This window comes from Amphiprion ocellaris, chromosome 20 (genome assembly GCF_022539595.1).
Source record: "Amphiprion ocellaris isolate individual 3 ecotype Okinawa chromosome 20, ASM2253959v1, whole genome shotgun sequence".
In the NCBI taxonomy this organism is placed as follows: Eukaryota; Metazoa; Chordata; class Actinopteri; family Pomacentridae; genus Amphiprion; species Amphiprion ocellaris.
In genome coordinates, this window is record NC_072785.1 from 3,850,179 (window position 1) to 3,866,831 (window position 16,653).

A 16,653-nucleotide genomic window follows, 5' to 3' on the forward strand; every position below is an offset into this window, starting at 1 on the left:
TACGGTCAGTAATGCTATTCGGTATCTATATGCTAGGGTTGCATTTCTATTTTAACGAGTTGGAGAAGAGGCCAGAGTAGGAGACGGCAAGAATGAATTCCTTTTGTAACATATGTGGTTACTGAAGCCACTCAGCAGTTTTCTACATATAGACCTTACACATACTTCAATACACTACTGTTCAAAAGTTTGGGGTCATCCAGGCAATTTCATGTTTTCCATGAAAACTCCCACTTTTATCCATGTGCTAACATAACTGCACAAGGGTTTTCTAATCATCAATGAGCCTTTCAACACCATTAGCCTACACAATGTAGCATTAGAACACAGGAGTGATGGTTGCTGGAAATGTTCCTCTGTACCTCTATGGAGATATTCCATTAAAAATCAGCTGTTTCCAGCTAGAATAGTCATTTACCACATTAACAATGTCTAGACTGGATTTATCATTCATTTAATGTTATCTTCATTGAAAAATAAGCTGCCTTTCTTTCAAAAATAAGCGCATTTCTAAGTGACCCCAAACTTTTGAACGATTGTGTAGCTGTTTTTTGTAACACATTGTTATACATGAGTAATAGGAAATCATATCAGAGAATGTTGGAGCAGTTTAACCAGGTAAACTCTTGACAATGATTTCCCTCCTTCACTCTCTTTACAATATTCGTCACACCTTTTCTCTTGTAGTGTGCCAGGAAACAGAGCTGGTAGTTGTTAAAAAGGCCCTCAGGGGATGTAAGTTATCACAGCTATATCCACTTCCTCTGCTCCCACCCAGATTTGCCTCAGAATCAACTGCTACTGTATTACTGCTACTGAGACTTGGCTGGCCACTTTCAAACCCTACAGAGGTATTTTTAAGAGAGTCTGCGGCTGGCCCAGTAATTGTGACAGTGTCTGGCTGCTCCCAACTGGATCCGGCACAGTTACGGCTCCAGGCAAACCCAAACTCAGTGGGCAAACTTCTTGTCTCTGTTTATGGATTTTTAGTGTATTTCTCATTTTGTTCGTTGCTCCCGTCTCTCTGTCTCTCCTTCTATCTCTCACCCTGGTTTACTGGGAAAAAAGAAAAGCCAGCAGTGCAGTTTGCAGATTAGAATGATGTCATATATTGTGGTTTGGGGTGACACTCCTGACTCCCATTTTTGGCCTGCCCCATCTGAAGGCACACTGTCTGTTGGACTTGCTGGCTGTGGTAATGGATTTGAAACCTGGAGTTTACGTTTCACAATTATGTTTGGTACGTTGGTCAGAGCACATACTATCTCAATGGTCCTATACTGTAGCCTACAGGCTGATAAATGCACTTCTTCAAAGCCTAAACAGCAGGAAACCAGCCAGACCAGACAAAACACTGAACAAGTCTGTCATAGACAGGGAAAAAATGAGGTGTTGAAAGTGACCTGTGATCATAATGAAGTCAGCTACAGTGGCCGAGCAATATAAGGCTGCCTCTGTTAGTTCTGCTAAGAGCACTGAGGTCAGTCTTAATCCTTCATTTAGACCAGGCCGATCCTGCTCTGGTTTAGTCAGAGGTTGTCACTGGATCTTTGAAGATGCTTCCATATCTCATTGCTGCATTTATTTTGTGTTCTTAAGTGAAACCTGAGCAACATGTGCAGTAGTGCTTACAATAAAATGGGTTCAATTGTCAGAAAACCTCTTGCTGTAATTCCTGTAAGGGTCAAAAAGTTTATCTTGAGGTTTTGCAGTGAAGTGGGGATTAACTGCATGTATAACTGGGTGGCCCTCCTAAATGTAAAGTGTCTCTCCACAGAGATACAAACAACATCTCGCTTGAAGAGACAGGTCTTATTAGCGCATACCTGTGAATCAAACAGAAGGCTGTTTATCGCCAACCAGAGAGACATGCTTGAGAAGCAGGTGTGAAAATTCTTGCAGGTGTTTGTTCTCCCTGGGTTGCTTATCATTAGTTAAATCAACTCACATTTGTAAGGACAGAATTTAAATCATGTGTCATGGTGTAGTGCAGTGAAGTGTTTCTTTCCTTGCTCTGCGTTAGCTAAACAATGCCATGGCCCCATGTGTTATCATTTTGTTGTGGAGGATATAAACCTAGCCCACGTTTATGTGTAATGGGAAACTCTGCCTCCTCTTCCTTCGTAAGAGGCCCCATAATAGCAGCATGTTTGTAAGTGGCATACTGCATAATACTGTACATATGCATTTAAAATGCAACCTGTGGTTAAACTGCAGTGCTTACAGTTTTTCTGTGGGTGGTTTTCTACATGGGGAAGAGGAGGTGTAATTTAAAGTTAGAATTGTTTGTCCGAGTCAGTTAAATGTTTTAAAGTTACTTGTGTAACATGTTGACAGCACAGTGACAGACATACATGTAGATGGAAAGAACAGATCTACACTACTGTTCAAAGGTTTGGGGTCACCCAGACAATTTCATCTTTCCCATGAAAACTCCCACTTTTATCCATGTGCTAACATAACTGCACAAGGGTTTTCTAATCATCAATGAGCCTTTCAACACCATTAGCTAACACAATGTAGCATTAGAACACAGGAGTGATGGTTGCTGGAAATGTTCCTCTGTACCTCTATGGAGATATTCCATTAAAAATCAGCTGTTTCCAGCTACAATAGTCATTTACCACATTAACAATGTCTACACTGGATTTATCATTCATTTAATGTTATCTTCATTGAAATATCCTTGTCTTTTCTTTTAAGAATAAGGACATTTCTCAGTGACCCCAAACTTTTAAATAGTAGTGTACGTGTAGATGGAAAGAACAAATATAAATCTCAGAATTTACATCTGAAATGTTTCTTCTACCCTTATCATATGTCCTAACCCATTAGTTATGGGTTTCCATAGGATTTGCTGACCTAATCAGTCACATGGTCAGAGTGAGTTTTTATTCAGTGTGGAAGCCTGCTGTGGTGCTGTGGTGCCAGTGTGGGCTTGGTGCTCTGAAATAGACTGCATAATTCCGCTGACCAACAACTGGTGGTCAGCTTTTGAGGATGCAGCTGGGAGAATTACATCAGGTTTCCAAAAAAGAGATACAGGGAGCGGCTCTGGAGAGGAATGGTCAGCTAGGATATTCCATGTTAAAACACACAATATCGGGTGGATTAGAGACGAAATTTCAGTTTAGCTAAGTGGCACCTTCCCAAAACCACACAACAGGTCTGTTTCTTCTCAGAAGCATCTTGAGTTGACAGTGTCTGACTGCATGACTAGTTTTGGCCTTCCAGTTAGAAGATGTTTGTGCTAGAAATGGCAGTGGGTTGTTAGGGTTAGATCACTTAGTCTGACCTCTGACCTTGATGTGGTTCTCACTGACCTTTGGCTCCCTAGCAGCGTAGTGTGAGGAGTGTTGCTGTGTGACTCTCGCACATAGTCGCTGTTTTCTATTGTATTTGCTCTTTGCTGCTGAGAAAACCTCGGTCTTTCACTTGGCTTTAGTGGTTTTTTTTCTGTGTGGTACGTACTCTAGGATATTAAAGAAGGATTTATACTAAAGGAGAGGTCAGGTCATGTGAGAAAAAACAATTGCTACTTGTCTTTGTAGTTGGTTTGGTATGTTGTTTTGTGGTGTGACTTGTGCAGAATTTTTATTACATTTTGGTAAGATAGTTTGCTTTTTTATATATAGAGAGTTTTATATATAGAGTCACCAGACCTGGACAGCGGTTACTAACAGCAACCAGCCTGTTGGCTCATTGTTTAAAGCCTCCACCAAACACACAAGCACAGACAGCAGCAGAAGGCTTTATGTGTTCTTTTTTTTGCCACTGTAACTGTTTACTGCTATTTTAGTCTTGCTTCCTGCCTTTTCTTGAGTATCCAGTTGTCTGGAATCATTTACGTTTGTCCTGAAAAAGCAAGATAAGCCTCAAGATCATTTTCAGCAGGAATGTCTCATCAGCTGGCAACAGCAAAACAGCCTCCGTCTGCTTGTTCTTGTGTGTGCCCATCTTTGTTTAGTTCTGCATGTATGTGTATTTTTATGTTGTGTGTATGAGAACATACAGTAGACCTCTGACCCTGCCTTATATGTGTTTATTTCAGCTGATAGCACGTTTGAAGAGGGAGGTCCTGTCACTGAAGGAAGAGCTGGCCATGGTAACAGGAGAGCAGAGAGATGACCAGCTAACTGTGGAGGAGATCCAGAAGTATGCCACCTCCACTTCCTTAACCCTCCTCCTTTTTTACTCACTGTGGGCCCATTGTTTACTTCAATACTAGAAAAGTACTCAGAGAGAGCAGTACTCCTCCAAGGCTGTTCATTCCCCATATGGCATTGTCAGAAATGCAGCATGTCTTTATTAGTTATTGATAATCAGAAATCACAGCAACATAGAATGTGGCCATTTAATATAGATGTACCCACGGACAAAATGACCTTGAGCTGAGTACAGGCGTGTGTTATGCATGTGTACGTTATGTACGGATACCGAATCACGTGACATAAATATGTAGCGCGTGGCAGGAATTGATGGGACTCAGAAACACCCCCACAATTTAATCAGTTGTTCCTTGGATCATTTCTGATGGATAAATCCTGATAAGTCCACAGCAGTGGGTTTGTAGTAGGATCACAATCATGTGATCATCAGCAGGCAGCTGATGTTGCGTTCACTTGTTGTCATGGTTACATTCCCATTGAGCCCCTATCTCGCCGTGAGACAGAAATCTTTAACAAATCCATGGATCCAGACTATAAGCCGCATCAAAATCTAATCACTTGGTCCTTGTGTCATTTCTGACCTTCCCTGAAAATTTCACTCAAATCTGTTATTTCATTTTTGAGTAATGTTGTGAACAGACAGGCAGACAGACAGACAAACCAACGCTGATCGTCACATAACTCCGCCGCATTCCTTGGTGGACTAATAAATCCATACACCTTTATTAGAACAGCACAACCATGGCTAAAAAGAAAGAGAACTCAAACATGTATTTTGTGCTGTATAATAAAGTTATAGTGACCTAAGTTATATATATAAAAAATACATTAAATCTGTGTTATTATTTATTACAGGAATTGAAAACCAATGGAGTTAACATGTACAATATTATTCCAGGTACCTACAGATGTTAGCAATATTGGAAAATGCTGTAGATATTTTACTGTTTACATTTTTAATTTCCATATTTGCCTCCTCTCTGCTCAGTGTAAACACAGCCTGCAGATCAGATGAGAAGTCCCTGAATCTTTGTCACATGACTGTTGCCATGGACCAACTAAGGTGTTGGAGTCTGTTGTTTTACAGAATCTGGTTATGGCAAATCCTTTTCTGGGGATTTTTTTTTTTGTGGCAACGACACATAGAGAATAAGATGATACTGATGAAACAGTACAAATTTTTTAGCTTGTGGCAGGTTTTGGGGTTCAAATTTTATTGATCATTCTTTCAATCCAGTCAGCCTCTTAATCTTATCAAGATATTATAGTGTGTGATGCTATTTCCACGCACACATGAGGGAAGCTAATAAACCCAAAGTCTTTAGTAGAATGACGATGTTGTAGAAGAACTTATAGCGAGCCTTTTGTCATGCAATCCTGGGTTGTACAGTGTTTGTCCGTACATGTGCTGGTCATATCATGACGCACATACTGGATGGTGTAGATAGTGCTGTACTGGGCCCTCAGCTGTTTACAGTGTGCTTCAGTCCCAGAGAAAAGAACAAAAAGTAATTTTTGGACTCAAAGTTGTATTTGTAAAGCTCCAACCCACAGATTCTTTAGCAAACATGTCTCATGATTTATAAGTATTTGGGGTTTGCCTAAAGTGCCTGCATAACTTATGCTGTTGGCTATGCGTTCGATGTTAAGTTGAAGCCTCATTCACTGAGGCTTAACCAGATCTAATGCTGTTTCCCAGGACTCTGTCTTAGCCAGGGCTGCTTTATCTCTGCTGTCATAATCAAGTGGCAGAGGACCGTGCGAGTCAGGGCCAGAGTTCAGACCAGGGGTTTCAGCGAGGACTTGGCTCTTTTCCCCTCCAGTGCTGATGTATTTCCCCTGCCTTTCCCCCTTCAATTTGTCTTTTTATTATTTCCTCTAAGTGGGTGATTATCCTCGATTTGCCCATGTTTGTGGTCCAACTCACACCGGGATCCTTTAATGATGTCTGTTCTGACCACATTCACTGGACATGCTGACTTCTTTGTGGCTGCTTCCTCTCCAGCCTTGACTCATCCTCTCTTTTTAATGATTGCTCCTATCTCAGTTTAAATGCACATACATCCTCAAACATATTCCCAGAAGACTGTAGCTGTACTTTACAAGATTCATCATTAATCTGTCCCCATACAAGCTCAAGTTCAATATTTAGTTTTTTAGAAGCAATGTAATTCATTTGTTAGATAATGGATCATCTCACACCTTGGAATGACATTATGGAAAATTTCAAATTCTAGTTTTAACTTGAATATTGATGTGTTTTTATTGTCTTATAAAATATTGTCCATGACATCAAAGGGAATTCTTCAGAATCAGACTTTGTATCATGAAACCACTGATGTCTCGCCGGGCCCTGCAATCAGACCGCTACATTTTTCAGTCCTTCATTATGTCAACCTTGCGTGCGTTTATGTTGAACACGAAACAGAAAATAAAAAACACACACTGTCGTGCCTACATTAGATCCATTTGGATAGTTGCCTCTTGGTCTTTTCCAGTGGCCGCTTCCAGATCTTGAAGAACCAATATTTGGACGATCATTTAGTGATAGTTTATATACAGGCTAGCTCAGGGGAGCTAGAACACACGTTCAAGTAAATAGTTTTCTTTGACCAGACCCACATTTTAAACTGCTCAAATGTAGATCTTAACTGTTTGAGTGCCTGTTGACCAAGTGTGATGAAGACGGTTTATAACATGAACCACTGGTTAAACCTTTGGTAAGTTATTAACAAATCTTTGTGTTTATGTCTGTGTGTTTAGGTTGGAAAAGCAAGTCAAGGCTTTTCTAGATGACACTGATCCAGACTTCACTCTGTCATTAGGACCAGACATGAGAAAAATCCAGTACTGTTTCTCCCTGTTGAAGGTAATGTAATCACAGTAACCTCTTTGTGGCGAGTATCTGCATACGTCTTCTTGTTTAACTCACTATTCGTTGCTGTTCTCTGTATCCTTCCATATGTTTGTTTTACTTCACTATCTCCATGACAAGATCCACATGCCATCATCATGAGAGTGTGACACCAGAGGATAATTGCAGTTTCAGTTGTTTCATTAAAAGTAGTTTTAATTGTTTTGTTAGTGCCTGAGTTTTGTATCCATGGTCACAGTGCAGAGTCAGAGAAAAAGTAAATGTATGAACTGATAATTTCTCTGCATCCAGCAGCTCAACAGCGACCTGCTGATCGATCACTTCCTCTAAATAGCTCCCCCCCTACTGTCTTCTCCTAAGAGATGTTTTGCTCTTAAATTAAGTTTTCTTCCTCGGCGGAATTATGTCATGATCTACATATGTTTGTCCGTCTGTCTGTTAGCAACATTACTCAAAAACGGACAAACAGATTTTGATGAAATTTTCAGGGAAGGTCAGAAACGACTCAAGGACCAAGTGATTAGATTTTGGTAGTGATGCGGCTTAAAGTCTGGATCCACGGATTTGTTAAAGATTTCTGGATCATTTCGAGATAGCGGCACAGCGTCACTGTAACCATGACAAGAAGTGAACACTACATCAGCTGCCTGCTGACGATCACATGATTGTGATCCTACTACAAATCCACCGCTGAGGAATTATCAGGACTTATCTGTCAGAAATGATCCAAGGAACAACTGATTAAATTGTGGGGGTCTTTCTGAGTCCCATCAATTCCCGCCGCCCGCTACATATTTAGGTCACGTGATTTGGTATCCGTACATAACGTATAAATGTATAATACACGCCTGTACTCAACGAAAGGTCATTTTTTGTCAACGATTTTCAACCGTTGGAAATGATACAATGACTGAGGAGCCTTGGCGGAGTACTGCACTCTCTGAATGCATTTCTTGTTTTAATATTCTTAACACTTCTGCAGAATGTTGCTGTGTAATCACTTTGCATAAATAGAATGTTATCACCTTGTCACAGAAATAGCTGATTTCAGTGATATTATGATTGGTCCATCTTCTATACACCACGTAGTCCTCAGCCATCTATAATCATCCTACAGAGGAGCCTATCTCAGCCGACTCGGGGTTGAAGGCAGGGCACATCCAGGACAACCAAGCATACTCACATTCACACCTACGGACAATTTAGAATCACCAATTAACCTCAGCATGTTTTTGGACTGTGAGAGGAAGCCAGAGGTGTGAGAACCCACACTGCACAGAGAGAACATGCAGACTCCACACAGAAAGATCCCAGGACCTTCTAGCTGCTAGCAACAGTGCTAGTCACTGCACACCGTACCGGTGGGTCGACATAGCGTAATATTTTGGGAAAATTCAGAACTTCCTGCAGTTTTTGGGCAGCACTGATGGAAAACATGTACAGATTTTCCCCTTAGTGTGACTTAGGTCTAGACACTTGATGTTTTGCAGTTGTTTGCCATTCAACTAGATGCAAGGTGTGATGTTGACATGTCGTTCTTACAGTCGGTGTTAACCACATCTTCTCAAGAATTTGCATTACAGCTAAGAAACTAAGCCTCAACTTTAAAAATCAGCCATTTGAATGTGTGACTTGGATTCGTCAGTTTTCTCATAACATTTGTAAACTAAATCATGAATCAATATTCAAAAGTCATAATAATCAATAATGAAAAAAAGATGTTAAAAAATGCAAAAAATTGCAGCCAAAAAATAAGTGCTGAATATGAACTTAATGTACTTGATGAAATCAGTTATGACACACTGATCAGCCAACATCATGGCACTGGGACACTGGAAGCACATCCTTTAGGTCCTGTGAATTGTGGCTTGGGGCCTCCATGCTTGCGCTGGTGCATCCTAAATTAAAGGCTGAAGAGTTTGAGCTCGTTGTCGTGTTCCTCAGGCCATTCCTGAGCAGTTGTTTGCAGTGTGGTGGGGCACATTGGAGGCTGCTACCATTGGGGAGTGCTATTGCCTTGGTAAAAACTGGCATTTTACCAAGATCATCAACTTCATTCACTTCACCTGTCAGTGCTTTAACCCTCGTGTCGTCCTGCGGGTCAAAATTGACCCATTTTAAAGTTTGAAAATGTGGGGAAAAAATGTATACTCTCACAGTGAAACTTCTGATGTCCACATTTTCAACATTTTTGGGAAATCTTTGAACATTTTTTGGTGGAAAAAAAGAAATGTTAAAAATGTTTCTTAAGAACGTTCACAAAAAAAACTCAACCAAAATCTAGCAAATTTCCTTGGATTTTGGTTGTTTTTTTTTGTTTTTTTTTTAAAATGTTCTTAAAGAAAATAGAAGTTTTACTGATATATATGGAATCACTTTGGATATTTTTAGGATATTTTTTTGGAAGATTTTTACTCACTTTTTGAAAATATTTACTAGAATTTTCTTGCCAAATTTGGGGGATTTTTTTTTTTTTAAATAAAATTTTTAAGTAAACTTTTAAGGAATTATTGGAATTTTCTTCCTGAAGGTTTTGCAAATTTTGTGAAATTTGTGGAATTTTTTTGCAGATTTTTTGGATTTTTTTCAGACAAGGAAACAATATTTTTTGGTGCTCGTAAATGAAGACATCAAGAGGGTTAAATATGCTTAAAATATGGCTACTAGGTGTACATTTTCATATACTCATTATGGTACATTAGTGTGTTTAGACATAACATTCAACACTATGTACATTTTATTAAATGATTAAAAGAATTTTGTTGTTTGTGTATATGATTACAGTCACATTTGCATTCCAGCATATTTTTATGGTAGTGGGCCCTGAACATCACTTTGGTTTGGCACTCTACCCAGTTTGTCATGGAGACTGCCATGGAAAAAGTTTACACTTGCACATTGTGTGTAGAATGCTGGTAGAAAACATATTTTTTTAAAAAAAGTTTTAGTTTTTGGAGAAGGTTAGATTAGTTCTAGATTTCATTCATCATTTCTCACGCAGTAGCGGATGGCCCACTGCTGCTAATGGGCAAAAGGAAAACACTGCAGCCCTCACACTGCTCCAGGGCTCTGGTTTGGTTGGAGTTGAATCAACCACCAGAAGCAGTTCCAGATCCCACTTGAATGACTGTTTATCTGTCCTTCAGTTTGTTATGATCTGCAAACTCTATCTCCTGTTCAGTTTACATTCCTCTGAGCATCACCATAGTCACACTCCAGTGATCCTGTAGGAACTGTCTGGTTTGAATTTGAGTTCTGTCTTCTTTGTGTTCTATGCTGGGTAGTTCTCCCAGGCGAAACTCCCTGCTTGTCTTTGTTTCAGGTTGATGTTCAAACACCAGAGTGCAGATGTGCATATTTTCAGGACTGTGAGCTGAGATGTGAAGTGTATATTTAGACATTTTAGACGTGAAACTGAAAAGTTCACCTCAGCCCAACTCCAATGTCTTCTTCAGTGTGCTTCCAGCATGCAGGGAAAAGATGATGTTGAGTGACTATCATGGAATTTAGAAGAGCATTACTTTGAATGGATGATGCCACATTGTATTTTTGAGGTTTTTTCTCTTCTTTCTATTTCATGGCATTACATGTTTGTTTATACTGTCATGTTTTCCTCATGAATCCTGCAGCAGAAAGCCGACTTTCTCCTGTTGGGGAACACTAAAGCAGCAAACTTAGGTCATGGAAACCCACTAACTTGCATTGAAGTTATGGAAAATCATGGAGAGGTCACTGATTTATTACGTCACCATTTCAATCAATTACATCATTTGATTGAATTGGTAGACCTGGCAATTGGTTTTGACAAACAAGATGTTGAGTTTATACAAATATGGTTCAAATTTTTTTAAAAATCTGAAGCCTTGCTTGTAACTCTGTTTTTTTTTTCTTTTCTTTTCTTTCTTCTTTTTTTTTCCAGACTATGATTCTGGACAAACAAGTTAGAAGAAATAGGCACAGTGATGGACAAGAGTCACCAGCGGCAACAGGGATGCAAGAAGAAAAAGAAGAAAACAGCCACCACAGTGCAGCAGAAGTGGACAAATTAAAGGAGATGCTTCAGCAGCGGGATAACGAGATCAGTATCCTTTGATGCAGCCAGCTAAGTTTAGTTCCAGTTTAAAGACCTACAGTGAGTTTCTTGGTGATGGCTCTTCTGCTCAACATAAACAGTTTGTGTGATTGTGTTTCAGGATGCGTTCTGTTGCAGACTTCCATTTTTTATTAAAATCAGATGTGGTATTTTCTTCTGTGGTTCATGGATTCATAACTTGTTTTGGCTTTTTTTTAAATGAATTGATTGGCCAAACACTCCTCTGAACACTAATACAACTGAGGGCCTAAAACTTGTGGCAACGCCTTCTTTCCAGTGCCATTTGGAGATAAACTGTAACAGATTCAGTTGACGTATTCATTTGTTCAACCTTTTCTGGGCTTGGCCAGATCTCCTTTGTTGTCTCGTGTACAGGTACGGTTAGATGGACAGGGGATGCAGCTGTAAGGTTCCTGATTCCCACTACAGAGACCCTGTATTCAAATCCCGGTTGCAGAACTTAGCTCTTGTTTTTCACCATCAGCAATCGCTGCTATGAATGCATTGGTATGGACAACTGAATACACAGTTAAGCCTCAAATTATTCAAACAAATGACATAAACAAGTAACATAAGACAGTAAACCTGTGTGATAAAGATGTTAAAGCTCCTTTTTTAATGATTCTTATGTTTGTTTGATTTTTACCTTTTTTCTAAAAATGCCATGTTCAGAATTATTCATACCAGTAATGAATGGCAACACCTGCATTTGCCACATCAATCAAACAGTTGTTAGAACTGCTAACAGGTTTTCTGCATGTCTTCACTGAGATTTTGTTCTGCTTTGTGATGATCTCCAGATCCTGGAGGTTGAAAGTTTCCTTGCCATCACTCTGGTCTTCGGTTTCTCTGCAGATTCTCAGTGGGTTTTAGGTCTGGACTCTGAATGATCTGCTCCAAAATTGTTTTCTTATACCACTTATTCACCACTTTGGCTGTATGTTTCTGATCATTGCCTTGTTGGAAGGTCCAATGCTGCCCAAGGCCGAGTTTCTTTCTCTGCTTGAGGTCTGTCTTGACATGTTGCCACCAGAATAGATCAGCTTCATTAGGATAGGAATCCTTTGATTGTTGCTGACCTCTTGTACTACCATTTTTAGCAGTGAAGGGGCACTTTAGGTTTCTTACCATGACCTTTGAGATTTTTCATGGTGTAGATGCCCTGGTACTTTCTGATGATACTTTACATTGTGGCCACTGGCACTTGAAAACGCTTGGCTATGGTTTTATATTCTTTTCCCCATCTTGTGAGCAGTCAGAATGTACAGCTCTGTCTCAGTGATGGACCATCATAGCAGCTCATTATGCTCTTTAGTTTTAACTTGCAATTAGTAAGTGACTAGAGAACTACTGCATCAGCTGTTTTGAATTTTTAGTGTATTAGAGTACTTTTGAACATGGTAGAAATTACCATTTGGGTGATGAAGAAGCTGCACTCTCTCAAAAACTAGTGACAATTTCATTGGATATGAATAATTTCAGTCATGACATTTTTAGTAAAAAAAAAGCTAAAGAAAAGCATAGAAATAGTTTGACTTCATTACATCTCTAACACAACACCTTGCTGTCTTTTGTCAATTGTTTATGTCATTTCCAGCCAGAGGAAGCATATTGGTCAAATAAAAATTCTCTATAAATCAAAATTTGGCATGGATATGAATACTTTTGGGCTTAACTGTATAGCATCAACAAAAAAAGGAGTAGCATGAACATTAACACCTAATGCTAAGGTTATTCATCTCTGCTGTTGACAGCAAGAAAAAGAGATGCTCTGGCATTCCTGATTGGTAGATCATTTGAAACAATCTCTGAAAACACATTGAATATGGCAGGTTTCAGTTTGAATTTAAGTGTCTGCATCCTCCCTCACAATTTATTCACACTTCCTGATTAAAATAGAAGCAGCATTAGCAGAAAGGTCTTTAAAGTATTGTCTGTGTTTTTACATGGTTGGATTACAGTGCTGAAATGTGAGTAGTTTTACATTCATCACCAGTGCCCCACAAAACTGGGAAAGTCTTGTTTAACTGTATATTATGGTATATCTTCAGCTAATGACTGCTGTTCATCATAATTACTATTAATCATAATTATGGTATTTGTGTTTGAATATGATATTTCTAATGGCTTTATGCAATTATTCTTCCCTCAGCTCCTCTTGCTGTGGCTTGTCATTAGATCACTGCACATTAGTTGGAAAATTGAGATGTCTGGTTGATTATTTCACCATAAAAACTCTGCTCTCCAAAGTAAATACCCTATTATCATGCAGATGTTTCACTGTAGTATTTCTTGGACCATGTATGTATAATGTGAATTCCTCTCTTCTCCATAGATTTCCCTCAACTTTTCATACCGTGGTTTTCATATGATGCAAATGTAATTGCCAAAGTTGCCGCTGTGCGTGTTTCTAAGCACGTATTTCTGCCAGTAATGCACACGCTCTGCTGGCCATGTCGTCTCTTTGTTCTTTCATGCTGAAGTTTGTATATAAAGTTTCAGTAGCCTAAACTGTCAATCCTTCAGTCGGGGTGGTCTGTCTGTAGTCTGTAACACTATAGCCTGGGTTGACCAAGCCTGTAGGGGTGACATCATTCCCAGCCAGAGTCCTAATAACTGTCTAGATTCTAACTTATATCCGCTAACTAATCACCACGCTGTCTGTACACAGCTCCTGTCCCACCTCCTCAACTCTACGCTGTTAAAACTGCTTCCAGGAGCCACTGGTTCCTGTGCCTACTGTTCCCACCACTGACACTGAGTGTGACTGCTTTCTCACAGGGTTAATTATATTAAAGTTCCCTGTAAAACAAATTGTGTACCCGTACCCACTACCCCTGTGTGTGTCTGTGCATGGCTGACTCTACATAGAAGCTATAGGGCACCTGGTAATGTTTAGCTGACTCTGCTAGAGTGATGATAAATCCACCACTGACATGATGAGAGAGCAACAAGGACAACCAACAAACATTGCAGACTTTTAAGAGTAACATAGCACACACATTTGTAAGGCCACATAAAAATAGCAGGTAGTATTTAGACTCGTCCACATTCTGTAAAGTGGAGCTGCAGAGATTCATCACGTCTGCCGGCTGAGACTCCTGGCATTCAGCTGCTTGGTGGTTTGATTAGACTTGATGCATCAATGCTTTGTATTGTATGCAATTACACAAGCATCTCTGTTACAGAATGCTTTCAAACATTGCTATAACATACAACAGTGTGCGAGATGTAGAATTTACTTATAAAATTCTTACCTACTACCTTCTTACCTAAGATCTACCTATTCTTTAGCTTAGGGGATTCATCTTTAGCTTAGGGGAACATGTTTGACTGAAGTAAACCTTTCATTTATCAAATTAATTTTAACTAAAGTGGAACATGGGTGAAAATATACTCTTACAGCAATGTTCCAGGATATAAAGTGGAAAAACTCAATTTTCAGGTAGAAAATGTGAATGGTTAGCATTCTCCGCTAGCATCTTTTTTATGTTCTCTTGGACAGCATGTGCTGATTGTTTCCAAGAAGGATTTAGCTAATATAATTGATAAGGCACATAATTTATTACACTCTGTGTTTACTGCATTCTTCAGGGTTTGCTGGATTCCCTGAACAACTCTGGCCATTGTTCATTATGATTTCTTACATCAAGGCATTAATGCTCAAAATTCCCCTCAGTCAAAAAAAAATACCATGAAATTTACTGCTTGAAGATTGTTTCCTCTACTGAAAAAATCCCTGGATTTCATAAATGCAGTAGTTTATGTGCTTGACTGGAGATGCTTAAGCTCCCTGTTCTGGGATGCCAAGTTTGGTTCCCCGGTAAAATGTGCGAACATACAGCAGATGGATTGGCACAAAAATCATCACAGATTCCTCCTACTGAATTTGGTGATACCACGGCATTTCATACAGTACCACCAGGAGATGAACATTTTCTGATTTACCCCCAGCAGGGATAGTAATCTTGATTCAAGTTGTGCTTTATTGCTTACTAAAAGCAACATTAAGTATATTTAATCATTTCTGAGACAGGAAACCTAACTTGACAGTTATGAGTCTGATGAAACAGGGGCTCAACAAGCTTGATATGTAATTATCAAAGCGTATTGTAGTGTTGATGAATATGCAAATTTGTCATCCAGTGCAACAGTCAAATCAGAGTTGGGAGGGTTTTATTGTTTGCTGGTTTCTGACATTTAATTGTTGCAGTGCGAGTCAGCTGCATAGCTCAGCCAGACTGGGTTTTGTGAGAACTCTGTATTTATGAGCATTGTCCACAATTTTAAATTGTCAAACATAGATGCAGCCAACAGTTTAGGTTTGCTACCAGCTGCACAGCATTTGCATATATGCAAATGAGTGGTGATTGAATGAAATTGCCTAAATGAGTCCTTTTGCAGATTGTGAATGTTTTCCTGATGTTGGATCGTATTGATGACATGTAAATATTGCTGCAGTTATAAAGCCACTCATGATCTAGTCTCTGTTTGCAGAAGCAACACAGAAGAGCTGATTGTAACACTGGGGTCCCTCGGGATCATTTCAAATAGCGGTGGTGCTGCACTATCTCAGGTTTTATTCAGAGTTTATTTGTTATTTGAGACCTACACCTCAGTGTTATCTGGAAAGTCATTTTACAGATTCACCAAAAATATAACTCATAGCAATGGAACTTGGTGAGGACACAGTTAAAACCATCCAAATGATTGAAATGCTCAAGCAGGGCCAAATTATTACCCTGCCAAAGAACGTGGTGGAGTTTTCTTGGTTTGCCTAGCTGTCTGTCTGTCTGTCTGTCTGTCTGTTAGCAACATTACTCAAAAACAGACAAATGGATTTGGATGGAATTTTCAGGGAAGGTCAGCAATGACACAAGGACCAAATGATTAGATTTTGGCAGTTATGCAGCTTATAGTCTGGATCCACGGATTTGTTAAAGATTTCTGTATCATTGCAAGATAGCGGCACAGCGTCACTGTAACTATGACAACAAGTAAATGCTACGTCCGCTGCCTGCTAAAAATTGACTGCTGCCAACCACGAATTGTTTGTTTAAAGATTTTATCTGTCGGAAATCATTCAATGACTGAGCAGCTTTGGCGGAACACTGCTCTCTCTGAGTGCTTTCACCCTTGTATATATTGTACATATTATTACTATTGTTCTATTATTATTTATTTATTATTTTATTCTTATCACTATGTCTACTGTTACATAAGCTGCTGTAACAATGTAAATTTCCCCTGGAGTGGGGAAAAATAAAGAACTTTATCTTATCTTATCTTTATCTTATCTTTTCTTGTTGTAATTTAAAATTCTCCCAAGTGTCTCATGTCCATAGAGCACCTGCTTGATGATCTTAGAGTTACACCTGTGGAGCTGTTACTGATTGAATTTTGGGATGTTTTTCAGGCAAAATTGTGTATAATTTCCTGGAGTTGAAGGAGTTAAGACTTGCTTAGGTTCAGGTACAAAAAGGACTGGGTAGTGTTGGAGAAATATCAGTGTTATC

The 16,653-nt window shown here is 39.3% G+C and overlaps 1 protein-coding gene across 1 annotated transcript in view; it reads left to right on the forward strand.

Moving 5' to 3' along the window:
- Nucleotides 1-16,653, forward strand: part of kif6 (kinesin family member 6) — a 76,431-nt gene that overhangs the window by 23,153 nt on the left and 36,625 nt on the right. The window contains exons 10-12 of the mRNA XM_055005545.1: nucleotides 4,052-4,155; nucleotides 6,933-7,038; nucleotides 10,964-11,126. Coding sequence (XP_054861520.1) covers nucleotides 4,052-4,155; nucleotides 6,933-7,038; nucleotides 10,964-11,126 — 373 coding nt within the window. The remainder of the gene's footprint in view (nucleotides 1-4,051; nucleotides 4,156-6,932; nucleotides 7,039-10,963; nucleotides 11,127-16,653) is intronic.